This window comes from Oncorhynchus mykiss, chromosome 8, assembly GCF_013265735.2.
Source record: "Oncorhynchus mykiss isolate Arlee chromosome 8, USDA_OmykA_1.1, whole genome shotgun sequence".
Lineage (NCBI taxonomy): Eukaryota > Metazoa > Chordata > Actinopteri > Salmoniformes > Salmonidae > Oncorhynchus > Oncorhynchus mykiss.
The window spans coordinates 72,729,942-72,744,884 of record NC_048572.1 but is presented as its reverse complement, the minus strand read 5'-3'; the positions used below and the strand labels follow the sequence as shown (position 1 = coordinate 72,744,884).

The 14,943-nt window shown below is 47.4% G+C and overlaps 1 protein-coding gene across 1 annotated transcript in view; it reads left to right on the top strand.

The window, feature by feature from the left end:
- Window positions 1–14,300, top strand: part of LOC110530506 (phospholipase ABHD3) — a 41,799-nt gene extending 27,499 nt beyond the window's left edge. The window contains exon 9 of the mRNA XM_021613649.2: window positions 12,393–14,300. Coding sequence (XP_021469324.1) covers window positions 12,393–12,577 — 185 coding nt within the window. The 3' untranslated portion in view covers window positions 12,578–14,300. The remainder of the gene's footprint in view (window positions 1–12,392) is intronic.
- Window positions 14,301–14,943: the final 643 nt, after the last annotated feature.

Here is a 14,943-nt window from a genome sequence, read left to right as displayed (position 1 = left end):
ATCACCATTTTATTTCAGCAGGCTATCTCTTTGAAATAACTTCTAAGCCTATTCACAATGATACTGGGCTGGATGCTGATAGGGGAAACTTGCTGTATGATGAGAGAAATGATAGTCAAAGCTTTTCCTTTAGGCTAATTAAAGAAAAATAAGTCCTGGATGCTTTGTAGCAATAGACAACACGAAATCCACAGGGGCCGACCAATTGGATCCAATTGTACAACTTTGCTCTTTTTTATTTGAGAAATGTTAACCAATCAGGGTTTAGGCATGGGCAAAGCACTATTACAGCAATCACTTTAGTTGTTAATGATGTCAAAGGTTTAGACACTAAAATGAAATGCTGCTTCGTTTGTGGACCTGTCAAAAGCTTTTGATACTGTTGATCATGCTATTTTATTGAAGGAGTTGTCCTCGATAGGCCTGAGCTCTGATGCCTTTTCACGGTTTCATGATTATTTTAGTGACTGAACTCAGGCCATCGTGATTGATGGGGTTAAGTCGGAATTTCTTGAAGTGCATAAAAGTGGTCAAATTTTTTCAATATTTATATAAACACCATTGGTCAATCTGTTAAAAAACCTAATCTATATGTGGATGATACTATTATGTATGCTATTGCCCCAACTGTTGATCTGGCTGTGTCAAAACTACAGTCAGATTTTATAGCTACAGTTGAAGTTGGAAGTTTACATACATTGTCACGTTCTGACCTTAGTTCCTTTGTTTTGTCTTTGTTTTAGTATGGCCGGGGCGTGAGTTGGGGTGGGCAGTCCATGTTCCTTTTTCTATAATTTGGGATTCTGTGTTTGGCCTGGTATGGTTCTCAATCAGAGGCAGCTGTCAATCGTTGTCCCTGATTGAGAACCATACTTAGGCAGGCTGGTTTCACTTTGAGTTGTGGGTGATTATTTTCTGTAGTGTATGTTCACCATCCAGAACGGTGTCTTTTATCGTTTTTGTTGTTTTCTTCGAGTCTTAAACATTTCCTGTCTTAGGTCAGTTAGAATCATCACTTTATTTTAAAAATGTGAAATGTCCGAATAATAGTAGAGAGAATGATTTATTTCAGCTTTTATTTATTTCATCACATTCCCAGTGGGTCAGAAGTTTACATACACCCAATTAGTATTTGGTAGCATTGCCTTTAAATTGTTTAACTTGGGTCAAACGTTTCGGGTAGCCTTCCACAAGCTTCCCACAATAAGTTTGGTGAATTTTGGCCCATTCCTCCTTAAAGAGCTGGTGTAACTGAGTCAGGTATGTAGGCCTCCATGCTCGCACGCGTTCTTTCAGTTCTGCCCACAAATTTTCTATGGGATTCAGGTCAGGGCTTTGTGATGGCCACTCCATTACCTTGACTTTGTTGTCCTTAAGCCATTTTGCCACAACTTTGAAAGTATGCTTTGGGCCATTGTCCATTTGGAAGACCCATTTGCGACCAAGCTTTAACTTCCTGACTGATGTCTTGAGATGTTGCTTCAATATATCCACATAATTTTTCTCCCTCATGATGCAATCTATTTTGTGAAGTGCACCAGGGACCTACAGAAAAGCACCCCCACAACATGATGCTGCCACCCCCGTGCTTCACGGTTGGGATGGTGTTCTTCGGCTTGCAAGCCTCCCCCTTTTTCCTACAGTAATACATTTTTTTCATCAGACCAGAGGACATTTCTCCAAAAAGTACGATCTTTGTCCCCATGTGCAGTTGCAAACCATAGTCTGGCTTTTTTATGATGGTTTTGGAGCAGTGGCTTCTTCCTTGCTGAGCGGACTTTCAGGTTATGTCGATATAGGACTCGTTTTACTGTGGATATAGATACTTTTGCACCTGTTTCCTCCAGCATCTTCACAAGGTCCTTTGCTGTTGTTCTGAGATTGTAACGGTTTTCTTGATGAGAAGGAGAGTCGGACCAAAATGCGGCGTGTCTATTGCAATCCATGTTTAATGAAGTAACACACTAAACACAAACACTACCAAAACAATAAACGTAACGAAAACCGAAACAGCCTATACTTGTGTAACCTAACACAGAACAATGACACTAAGGACACTAAGGACAATCACCCACGACAAACTCAAAGAATATGGCTGCCTAAATATGGTTCCCAATCAGAGACAACGATAAACACCTGCCTCTGATTGAGAACCACTTCAGACAGCCATAGACTTAGCTAGAACACCCCACTAGCTACAATCCCCATACATACACACCACATACACAAACCCATGCCACACCCTGGCCTGACCAAATAAATAAAGATAAACACAAAATACTTTGACCAGGGTGTGACAGAACCCCCCCCCCCCCCTAAGGTGCGGACTCCCGAACGCACCTCAAAACAATAGGGAGGGTCCGGGTGGGCGTCTGTCCATGGTGGCGGCTCCGGCGCGGGACGTGGACCCCACTCAATCAATGTCTTAGTCCCTTCTCCTCGCGTCCCTGGATAGTCCACCCTCGCCGCCGACCATGGCCTAGTAGTCCTCACCCAGAACCCCACTGGACTGAGGAGCAGATCGGGACTGAGGGGCAGCTCGGGACTGAGGCAGCTCGGGACTGAGGGGAAGATCAGGAGTGAGAGGAAGCTCAGGAGTGAGAGGAAGCTCAGGCAGGTTGATGAATCTACCAGATCCTGGCTGGCTGGTGGTTTCGGCAGATCCTGGCTGACTGGCAGATCTGGAAGAGTCTGGTCGACTGGCAGATCTGGAAGAGTCTGGTCGACTGGCAGATCTGGAAGAGTCTGGTCGACTGGCAGATCTGGAAGAGTCTGGTCGACTGGCAGATCTGGAAGAGTCTGGTCGACTGGCAGATCTGGAAGAGTCTGGTCGACTGGCAGATCTGGAAGAGTCTGGTCGACTGGCAGATCTGGAAGAGTCTGGTCGACTGGCAGATCTGGGAGAGTAAGGTCGACTGGCAGATCTGGCTGCTCCATGCTGACTGGCTGCTCCATGATGACTGGCAGCTCTGGCTGCTCCATGCTGACTGGCTGCTCCATGCTGACTGGCTGCTCCATGCTGACTGACAGCTCTGGCTGCTCCATGCTGACTGGCTGCTCTGGCTGCTCCATGCTGACTGGCTGCTCCATGCTGACTGGCTGCTCCATGCTGACTGGCGGCCCTGGCTGCTCCCTGCTGACTGGCGGCCCTGGCTGCTCCATGCTGACTGGCGGCCCTGGCTGCTCCATACTGACTGGCGGCCCTGGCTGCTCCATACTAACTGGCAGCTCTGGCGGCTCCTTGCAGACTGGCAGCTCTGGCGGCATCCTGCAGACAGGCAGCTCTGGCGGCTCCTTGCAGACTGGCAGCTCCTTGCAGACTGGCAGCTCTATGCAGACTGGCAGCTCCTTGCAGACTGGCAGCTCTATGCTAACTGGCAGCTCTATGCTAACTGGCAGCTCTATGCTAACTGGCAGCTCTATGCTAACTGGCAGCTCTATGCTAACTGGCAGTTCTGAACAGGCGGGAGACTCCGGCAGCGCTGTAGAGAAGGAAGGCTCTAACAGCGCTAAACAGGCGGGAGACTCCGACAGCGCTGGAGAGGAGGAGGGCTCCGACAGCGCTGGACAGGCGAGGCGCACTGTAGGCCTGATGCGTGGTGCTGGCACTGGTGGTACTGGGCCGAGGACACGCACAGGAAGCCTGGTGCGGGGAGCTGCTACCGGAGGGCTGGGGTGTGGAGGTGGTACAGGATGGGTTAGACCGTGAAGGCGTACTGGAGATCTTGAGAGCGGTGCTGGCACAGGACGTGCAAGGCTAGGGAGGTGCACAGGAGGCCTGGTACGTGAGACTGGCACCATCTTCACCAGCCGACTAACACGCACCTCAGGACGAGTATGGAGCGCTGACCCAGGTGCCATCAAATCCCCGACACGCTCCGTCAGGCGAATTCCATGTTTAAAACACCAACACAGCAACTCCCTCATTTCTCTCTCCTCCAATTTCCCCATTAACTCCTTCACAGTCTCTGTTTCGCTCACCTCCAACACCGGCTCTGGTTCTGGTCTCCTCCTTGGCTCCTCACGATAAACAGGGAGAGTTGGCTCAGGTCTGGCTCCTGACTCTGCCACACTCTCCCTGAGCCCCCCCCCCAAGAAATTTTTGGGGCTGACTATGGGGCCTCCGTCCGCGCCGCCTTGCTTGCTTCGCAAACTCCATTCTCCTATATCCTTCCGCGCACTGCTCCATCGAATCCCAGGCGGGCTCCGGCACTCTCCCTGGGTCGACCGCCCACCTGTCTATCTCCTCCCAAGAAGTATAGTCCATACTGTACTCCACTTTGGGCTGTTCCTGCCTGTTGACACGCTGCTTGGTCCCTTTGTGGTGGGTGATTCTGTAACGGTTTTCTTGATGAGAAGGAGAGTCGGACCAAAATGCGGCGTGTCTATTGCAATCCATGTTTAATGAAGTAACACACTAAACACAAACACTACCAAAACAATAAACGTAACGAAAACCGAAACAGCCTATACTTGTGTAACCTAACACAGAACAATGACACTAAGGACACTAAGGACAATCACCCACGACAAACTCAAAGAATATGGCTGCCTAAATATGGTTCCCAATCAGAGACAACGATAAACACCTGCCTCTGATTGAGAACCACTTCAGACAGCCATGGACTTAGCTAGAACACCCCACTAGCTACAATCCCCATACATACACACCACATACACAAACCCATGCCACACCCTGGCCTGACCAAATAAATAAAGATAAACACAAAATACTTTGACCAGGGTGTGACAGAGATTGTATTTTTTATTTTACCTTTATTTAACCAGGTAGGCTAGTTGAGAACCAGTTCTCATTTGCAACTGCGACCTGGCCAAGATAAAGCATAGCAGTGTGAACAGACAACATGGAGTAAACAATTAACAAGTCAATAACACAGTAGAAAAAAGAGAGTCTATATACATTGTGTGCAAAAGGCATGAGGAGGTAGGCGGATAATTACAATTTTGCAGATTAACACTGGAGTGATAAATGATCAGATGGTCATGTACAGGTAGAGATATTGGTGTGCAAAAGAGCAGAAAAGTAAATAAATACAAACAGTATGGGGATGAGGTAGGTAAAATTGGGTGGGCTATTTACCGATAGACTATGTACAGCTGCAGCGATCGGTTAGCTGCTCAGATAGCAGATGTTTGAAGTTGGTGAGGGAGATAAAAGTCTCCAACTTCAGCGATTTTTGCAATTTGTTCCAGTCACAGGCAGCAGAGAACTGGAACGAAAGGCGGCTAAATGAGGTGTTGGCTTTAGGGATGATCAGTGAGATACACCTGCTGGAGTGCGTGCTACAGGTGGTTGTTGCCATCGTGACCAGTGAACTGAGATAAGGCGGAGCTTTACCTAGTATGGACTTGTAGATGACCTGGAGCCAGTGGGTCTGGCGACGAATATGTAGCGAGGGCCAGCCGACTGGAGCGTACAGGTCGCAGTGGTGGGTGGTAGAAGGTGCTTTAGTAACAAAACGGATGGCACTGTGATAAACTGCATCCAGTTTGCTGAGTAGAGTATTGGAAGCTATTTTGTAGATGACATCGCCGAAGTCGAGGATCGGTAGGATAGTCAGTTTTACTAGGGTAAGTTTGGCGGCGTGAGTGAAGGAGGCTTTGTTGCGGAATAGAAAGCCGACTCTAGATTTGATTTTAGATTGGAGATGTTTGATATGAGTCTGGAAGGAGAGTTTACAGTCTAGCCAGACACCTAGGTACTTATAGATGTCCACATATTCTAGGTCGGAACCATCCAGGGTGGTGATTCTATTCGGGCGTGCGGGTGTAGGCAGCGAACGGTTGAAAAGCATGCATTTGGTTTTACTAGCGTTTAAGAGCAGTTGGAGGCCACGGAAGGAGTGTTGTATGGCATTGAAGCTCGTTTGGAGGTTAGATAGCACAGTGTCCAAGGATGGGCCGGAAGTATACAGAATGGTGTCGTCTGCGTAGAGGTGGATCAGGGAATCGCCCGCAGCAAGAGCAACATCATTGATATATACAGAGAGAAGAGTCGGCCCGAGAATTGAACCCTGTGGCACCCCCATAGAGACTGCCAGAGGACCGGACAGCATGCCCTCCGATTTGACACACTGAACTCTGTCTGCAAAGTAGTTGGTGAACCAGGCAAGGCAGTTATCAGAAAAACCGATGCAACTGAGATTGATTTGCACTTTTCGCACCAAAGTACGTGTCACGCTCTGACCTGAGTATTCTTTGTTTTCTTTATATATTTTGGTTAGGTCAGGTTGTGATGAGGGTGGTATGTGTGTCTCATCTAGGGTTTTGTACTGTCTAGGGGTTTTGTAGATTTATGGGGATGTTTTCCATCTAGGTGTTTATGTAGGTCTATGGTTGCCTAGATTGGTTCTCAATTAGAGGCAGGTGTTTATCGTTGTCTATGATTGGGAACCATATTTAGGCAGCCATCTTCTTTGCGTATTTCGTGGGTTATTGTCTATGTTATGTTGCACGTTAGCTCAGTGTTTCGTTAGCGGTCACGTTCGTCTTATCGTTTTGTTGTTTTGTTTAAGTGTTCTTCCTTCCTTCCGACTGCGTGGCCACGCACGCCTCCAACTCAATCATCAAGTTTGTGGACGACAACAGTGGTAGGCTTAATTACCAACAACGACGAGACGGCCTACAGGGAGGAGGTGAGGGCCCTCGGAGTGTGGTGTCAGGAAAATAACCTCACACTCAACGTCAACAAAACTAAGGAGATGATTGTGGACTTCAGGAAACAGCAGAGGGAACACCCCCCCTATCCACATCGATGGAACAGTAGTGGAGAGGGTAGTAAGTTTTAAGTTCCTCGGCGTACACATCACAGACAAACTGAATTGGTTCCACCCACACAGACAGCATCGTGAAGAAGGCGCAGCAGCGCCTCTTCAACCTCAGGAGGCTGAAGAAATTCGGCTTGTCACCAAAAGCACTCACAAACTTCTACAGATGCACAATCGAGAGCATCCTGTTGGGCTGTATCACCGCCTGGTACGGCAACTGCTCCGCCCACAACCATAAGGCTACCAGAGGGTAGTGAGGTCTGCACAACGCATCACCGGGGGCAAACTACCTGCCCTCCAGGACACCTACACCACCCGATGTCACAGGAAGGCCATAAAGATCATCAAGGACAACAACCACCCGAGCCACTGCCTGTTCACCCCGCTATCATCCAGAAGGCGAGGTCAGTACAGGTGCATCAAAGCTGGGACCGAGAGACTGAAAAACAGCTTCTATCTCAAGGCCATCAGACTGTTAAACAGCCACCACTAACATTGAGTGGCTGCTGCCAACACACTGACTCAACTCCAGCCACTTTAATAATGGGAATTGATGGGAAATGATGTAAAATATATCACTAGCCACTTTAAACAATGCTACCTAATATAATGTTTACATACCCTACATTATTAATCTCATATGTATACGTATATACTGTACTCTATATCATCTACTGCATCTTTATGTAATACATGTATCACTAGCCACTTTAACTATGCCACTTTGTTTACATACTCATCTCATATGTATATACTGTACTCGATATGCCGCTCTGTACCATCACTCATTCATATATCTTTATGTACATATTATTTATCCCCTTACCCTTGTGTCTATAAGGTAGTAGTTTTGGAATTGTTAGCTAGATTACTTGTTGGTTATTACTGCATTGTCGGGACTAGAAGCACAAGCATTTCGCTACACTCGCATTACCATCTGCTAACCATGTGTATAAATAAATAAAATATGATTTGATTTGATTTCAATAAAGAAGAATGTATTCTAACCACGCTGCGCTTTGGTCTACTCCATATGACGATCGTGACAGAATAACCCACCTTAAAAAGACCAAGCAGCGTGATTGGGAGGAACAGCGCTTAATGGAGAAATGGAACCAGGAGAAGGACAAATGGGTAACAACCTGGGAGGAGATTGAGAGTTGGTCGATCGATCCAGGGAGAGTGCCAGAGCCTGCATGGGATTCTTTGGAACAGTGCGAGGAGGGATACAGGACAATGGAGGAACGGCGAAGATATAAGGGAACACGGCTAGCACGGAAGCCCGAGAGGCAGCCCCAAAATATTTGGGGGAGGAGGCACACAAGGAGATTGGCTAAGTCAGGTAGGAGACCTGAGCCAACTCCTCGTGCTTACCGTGGGGAGCGTGTAACTGGTCAGGCGCTATATTCCAGCTCCTCGCATTGGCCGGGCTAGAATGAGCATCCAGCCAGGACGGGTTGTTTCAGCTTTACACTCCAGACCTCCAGTACGCCTCCACAGCCCACTACGTCCTGTGCCTGCTCCCCGCACTCGCCCTGAGGCACGTGTCCCCAGCCCAGTAACACCAGTGCCAACACCACGCACCAGTTTTCCTGTGCGTCTCCAGAGCCCTGTACGCCCTGTTCCTCCTCCCCGCACTTGCTCTGTGGTGTGTGTCCCCAGCCCGGTACCTCCAGTGCTGGCACCACGCACCAGGCCTACAGTGCGCCTCGCCAGAGCGTCCGGCAACAGTACCCAGTCCAGAGCGTCCGGCAACAGTACCCAGTCCAGAGCGTCCGGCAACAGTACCCAGTCCAGAGCGTCCGGCAACAGTCGACAAACCGGAACCTCCAACGACGGTCCGCAGACCGGAACCTCCTACAATGGGCCGCAGACCTGAACCTCCTACGACGGGCCGCAGACCGGAACCTCCTACGACGGGCCGCAGACCGGAACCTCATACGACGGGCCGTAGACCAGAACCTCCTACGTCGGGTCGCAGTCCGGAACCTACCACAACGGGTCGCAGTCCGGAGTCTACCACGACGGGTCGCAGTCCGGATCCACCAGTCTCCCTCCAGTCCGGATCCGCCAGAGTCTCCCTCCAGTCCGGATCCGCCAGAGTCTCCCTCCAGTCCGGATCCGCCAGAGTCTCCCTCCTGTCCGGAGCCGCCAGAGTCTCCCTCCTGTCCGGAGCCGCCAGAGTCTCCCTCGTGTCCGGAGCCGCCAGAGTCTCCCTCCTGTCCGGAGCCGCCAGAGTCTCCCTCCTGTCCGGAGCCGCCAGAGTCTCCCTCCTGTCCGGAGCCGCCAGAGTCTCCCTCCTGTCCGGAGCCGCCAGACTCTCCCTCCTGTCCGGAGCCGCCAGACTCTCCCTCCTGTCCGGAGCCGCCAGAGTCTCCCTACTGTCCTGAGCCGCCAGAGCCGTCAGCCAGCCAGGAGCCGCCAGAGCCGTCAGCCAGCCAGGAGCCGCCAGAGCTGTCAGCCAGCCAGGTGCCGCCAGATCCGTCAGCCAGCCAGGAGCCGTCAGCCAGCCAGGTGCCGCCAGAGCCGTCAGCCAGTCCGGAGCTACCCCTCAGTCCGGAGCTGCCCCTCAGTCCAGAGGCGCTCCTCAGTCCAGTAGCGCTGTCTATGATGATCTTCAGTCCGGGGCCCGCTGCGAGGGTCCCCACTACTGAGCTGCCACCTAAGTGGGCCAAGACTGAGATAGAGCGGGATCCACGTCCCGCACACAAGCTGCCACCGTGAAAGAGGCCCACCCGTACCCTCCCCTTTAGATTAGGTTTCTGCGGCCGGAGTCTGCACCTTTGTGGGGGGGGATACTGTCACGCCCTGACCTGAGTATTCTTTGTTTTCTTTATATACACTGCTCAAACAAATAAAGGGAACACTAAAATAACACATCCTAGAGCTGAATGAATGAACTATTCTTATTAAATACTTTTTTCTTTACATAGTTGAATGTGCTGACAACAAAATCAGGTAAAAATTATCAATGGAAATCAAATGTATCAACCCAGGGAGGTCTGGATTTGGAGTCACACTCAAAATTAAAGTGGCAAACCACACTACAGGCTGATCCAACTTTGATGTAATGTCCTTAAAACACGTCAAAATGAGGCTTAGTAGTGTGTGTGGCCTCCACGTGCCTGTATGACCTCCCTACAACGCCTGGGCATGCTCCTGATGAGGTGGCGGATGGTCTCCTGAGGGATCTCCTCCCAGACCTGGACTAAAGCATCCGCCAACTCCTGGACAGTCTGTGGTGCAACGTGGCGTTGGTGGATGGAGCGAGACATGATGTCCCAGATGTGCTCAATTGGATTCAGGTCTGGGGAACGGGCAGGCCAGTTCATAGCATCAATGCCTTCCTCTTGCAGGAACTGCTGACACACTCCAGCCACATGAGGTCTAGCATTGTCTTGCATTAGGAGGAACCCAGGGCCAACCGCACCAGCATATGGTCTCACAAGGGGTCTGAGGATCTCATCTCGGTACCTAATGGCAGTCAGGTTACCTCTGGTGAGTACATGGAGGGCTGTGCGGCCCACCAAAGAAATGCCACCCCACACCATGACTGACCCACCGCCAAACCGGTCATGCTGGAGGATGTTGCAGGCAGCCGAACGTTCTTCACAGCGTCTCCAGACTGTCACGTCTGTCACGTGCTCAGTGTGAACCTGCTTTCATCTGTGAAGAGCACAGGGCGCCAGTGGCGAATTCGCCAATCTTGGTGTTCTCTGGCAAATGCCAAAAGTCCTGCACGGTGTTGGGCTGTAAGCACAACCCCCACCTATGGACGTCGGGCCCTCATACCAACCTCATGGAGTCTGTTTCTGACCGTTTGAGCAGACACATACACATTTGTGGCCTGCTGGAGGTCATTTTGCAGGGCTCTGGCAGTGCTCCGCCTGCTCCTCCTTGCACAAAGGCGGAGGTAGCGGTCCTGCTGCTGGGTTATTGCCCTCCTACGGCCTCCTACACGTCTCCTGATGTACTGGCCTGTCTCCTGGTAGCGCCTCCATGCTCTGGACACTACGCTGACAGACACAGCAAACCTTCTTGCCACAGCTCGCATTGATGTGCCATCCTGGATGAGCTGCGCTACCTGAGCCACTTGTGTGGCTTGTAGACTCCGTCTCATGCTACCACTAGAGTGAAAGCACCGCTAGCATTCAAAAGTGACCAAAACATCAGCCAGGAAGCATAGGAACTGAGAAGTGGTCTGTGGTTACCACCTGCAGAACCACTCCTTTATTGGGGGTGTCTTGCTAATTGCCTATAATTTCCACCTGTTGTCTATTCCATTTGCACAACAGCATGTGAAATGTATTGTCAATCAGTGTTGCTTCCTGAGTGGACAGTTTGATTTCACAGAAGTGTGATTGACTTGGAGTTTCACTGTGTTGTTTAAGTGTTCCCTTTATTTTTTTGAGCAGTGTATTTTGGTTAGGTCAGGGTGTGACGAGGGTGGTATGTGTGTTTTTGTCTCATCTAGGGTTTTTGCACCGTCTAGGGGTTTTGTAGATTTATGGGGTTGTTTTCCATCTAGGTGTTTATGTAGGTCTATGGTTGCCTAGATTGGTTCTCAATTAGAGGCAGGTGTTTATCGTTGTCTCTGATTGGGAACCATATTTAGGCAGCCATCTTCTTTGGGTATTTTGTGGGTTATTGTCTGGATGTTATGTTGCACGTTACTGCAGTGTTTTGTTAGCGGTCACGTTCGTCTTATCGTTTTGTTTAAGTGTTCTTCGTGTTCTTCCTTCAATAAAGAAGAATGTATTCTAACCACGCTGCGCTTTGGTCTAGTCCATACGACGATCGTGACAGTACGTTCATCTCTAGGAGACAGAACACGGCTCCTTCCTGAGCGGTATGACGGCCATGGTGTTTATACTTGTGTACTATTGTTTGTTCAGATGAACATGGTACCTTCAGGTTTTTTGAAATTGCTCCCAAGGATAAACCAGACTTGTGGAGGTCTACCATTTTTTTTCCTGAGGTCTTGGCTGATTTCTTTTGATTTTCCATGATGTCAAGCAAAGAGGCACTGAGTTTGAAGGTAGGCCTTGAAATACATCCACAGGTACACCTCCAATTGACTCAAATGATGTCAATTAGCCTATTAGAAGCTTCTAAAGCCATCATTTTCCACCATAATTTGCAAATAAATTCATAAAAAATCCTACAATGTGATTTTCTGGATTTGTTTCTTCTCATTTTGTCCGTCATAGTTGAAGTGTACCTATGATGGAAATTACAGGCCTCTCTCATATTTTTAAGTGGGAGAACTTGCACAATTGGTGGCTGACTAAATACATTTTTGCCCCACTGTATGTTATTTTAATTAACAAATACATTTGCTTTTCTTTCAAAAACAATTACATTTCTTAGTGATCCCAAACTTTTAAAAGGTAGTGTATATGTATAATGTTTGATTTGTGCAGGGCACATTCTTGTAATGCCCTAATCAGTGTGTAAGACATATGATTTATACTACACGGAATATGTACGTGCATACAGTATTTCTGTGGGGTTTTGGAAGTCAAATCTCCAATCAAGTGCCCGGTGTATGTCCACTGCTTGACTGATAGATTATTAACAATGTGTTTCTTCTCTCCTCGTCAGCCATTCCAGTGGAGGCGGTGAAGCAGAACCCTAACCTAGCACTCCTCATCACCTGCCACGGTGGCCATATTGGTTTCCTGGAGGGCCTGTGGCCCCGACAGAGCACCTACATGGACCGCGTGTTTAAGCAGTTTGCCAAGGCCGTCATAGAACAGGGTGGCGACCTCAATGACCTTTCCAGCTAGTACGACATTCCTTTTCTCCCTCTCTCTCTTTCTTTAATTTCTTTCCTCCTCCCCCAGTCCTTCTCCCTCCCTCTCTCACTACAAGCAAAAAAAGCATTATTTATTTTGAAGGGCACATCCTGTCACATCACAGCAGTCGTCCGTCAACTCATGTATTCCTTCATACATTCATTAATTCAATGTATGTAGCCATGAATTCATATCATACTTATTTTAAAAAAGATGAGTATGTTCACATTAGTATCTTCAAATTTGAAAAATTTCAGCTGTCTTTCTACATTCGTCAGTGTTCTCAACAAAAACTCTGTATCAATAGGATTTTAGTCCTCAGGGATTTTATTTCTTTTTTACATAGTGTCTGTCTGTCTGTCTGTTTTGAATGTGAATAGTTTGTTAAAGAATGTTTAGTCCATTCTACAACAACAAAATACTTAACCTAATCTCTCGTGACAGACAGCTAGCTGCTATAGTAGCGTGAGATTTAGTTCTGGGTTCTGAGGTGATACCTTTAATTTACCTCAACAGATCACAGTATTTATGTTCTCTTGAATTGTTCTGCATGCACTTTCATTCACACATTCTACCTGTACACACACAAAATAGCTCTAACAATGTAATGTTATGGAGATAACTCATTATTAGATATAAGGAATGTGAATTTGCACTATTTTAGTTTGAACAAGCCATGCCTCTAATTCCTTCCTGCAAACGCACTTGATTTCAATAGTTTTCATATGTAAATAAGTATACCCAAAAGGCCTAATAAATTAATATGCAAATACCACATGGATGTTATTGTTTGTCCTGATGTTGAGGACACAGCTAAGTATTAGTTACTTTGTGGGCCAGTATTACAGTATTTTACCGTACTTGTAGGGTATTTGCTGAGCATATCAACCTGATGCATATATCATCAATTCAGCTGGGTTGCCAGTTTGGTTCTGCTTAATCAAAACAATGATAAAGGAGTTAGCAAAAGTAGCACCAAATTTGGCAACTAGGTCATCATCTGTGCAGATGGGTTGCCAGTTTGGTTCTGTTTCATATAACAATGGTAAAGGAGTTGGTTACCATAAAGGAGTAAGCAAAGTTGCACCAAATCTGACAACTAGGCTATCTATAAAGAAGTAGCAAAAGTTACACCAGATCTGGCAACCCGGCTATTATGAATGCAGCTGGGTTGCCTGTTTGGTTCTACTTCAGCAAACAATGATAAAGCACTTGTTTACATCAAAGGAGTTAGCAAAAGTAGCACCAGATATGGCAACCGGACTGTCACTGCTTCAGACATTGCCTGTGTACAAAATGGCACCCTATTCAATATATAGTGCACTACCTTTGGCCAGAACCTCATGGACCCTGGGCAAAAGTAATGTAGGGAATGGGGTCTCATTTCATATGCACCTATGACTTTGTTCCTGTGGAATTTGTATGTTTCTCTATTTTGCCCCATGGCCATTAAGTAGCATGTGTCTCATCGTTATGACGTCATCCCGTTCTGAAATTTATGACTAATACCAACACTACATCGTAATCAGTAGCACAAAGGCCATGTTTTGTTTGTCATTATATATACAGTATATATATATATATATATACAATATTATGTTTAATTTTATATACAAAACAATCAATTCTATTTACATTCGCAGCAAAAAGATATGCACGTATTAGTATGAAGTGTATTATGCTGCATTTAATAAATTATTAAAATGGAACCTTGTGCATTTGTCTGCTGTCTCTCCTTTTACAAGTGCTCTGCTTGTAAATGCATTTCCTCAATTGATTTGATAGACTTTTAACGGTTTGATAAAATACCCCACTGTTGGCATCAGCTTCAGTATCATCTAACAATTGTGTAATAAGTTATGTGGTGTCATCCATCCCTCTTTCCATGACTAGAATGACATGAGGATGTGGTCACCCTATTAGAGGTTGTGTGAGGTATGCTTCCATGAATCACTCCTCCTTAGTGAAAACATATTCCAATGTATTTTATTTTCCCTCTTTACACTAACATCTTTGCAGTATGCAGGGAAATTATCTGGATCTGAGTCACATGGTAATGGGTCTCTGTAAGTTCTGGTCCACGGTCAGAGGACCTCACACAACCTATAATAGGCTGACAACACCGCTCGCGTCGCGTGTGCAAAATACATTTATAAATCTGTTATTCAATTATTGCACCCACTGCTCGCGCGCATCAACGAGCGTCTGCATTGCCAAGGGCTAAAATAGAAGTCCTTTCTATTTCTGACGCAGAGCGCACTGCAAGTCCTGCCTCTCCCATCTCCTCATTGGTTTATAGAAGCAGGTACCCACGTGCCATCTCCTCATTGGTTATACCCACGTGGGTGATTGAACAA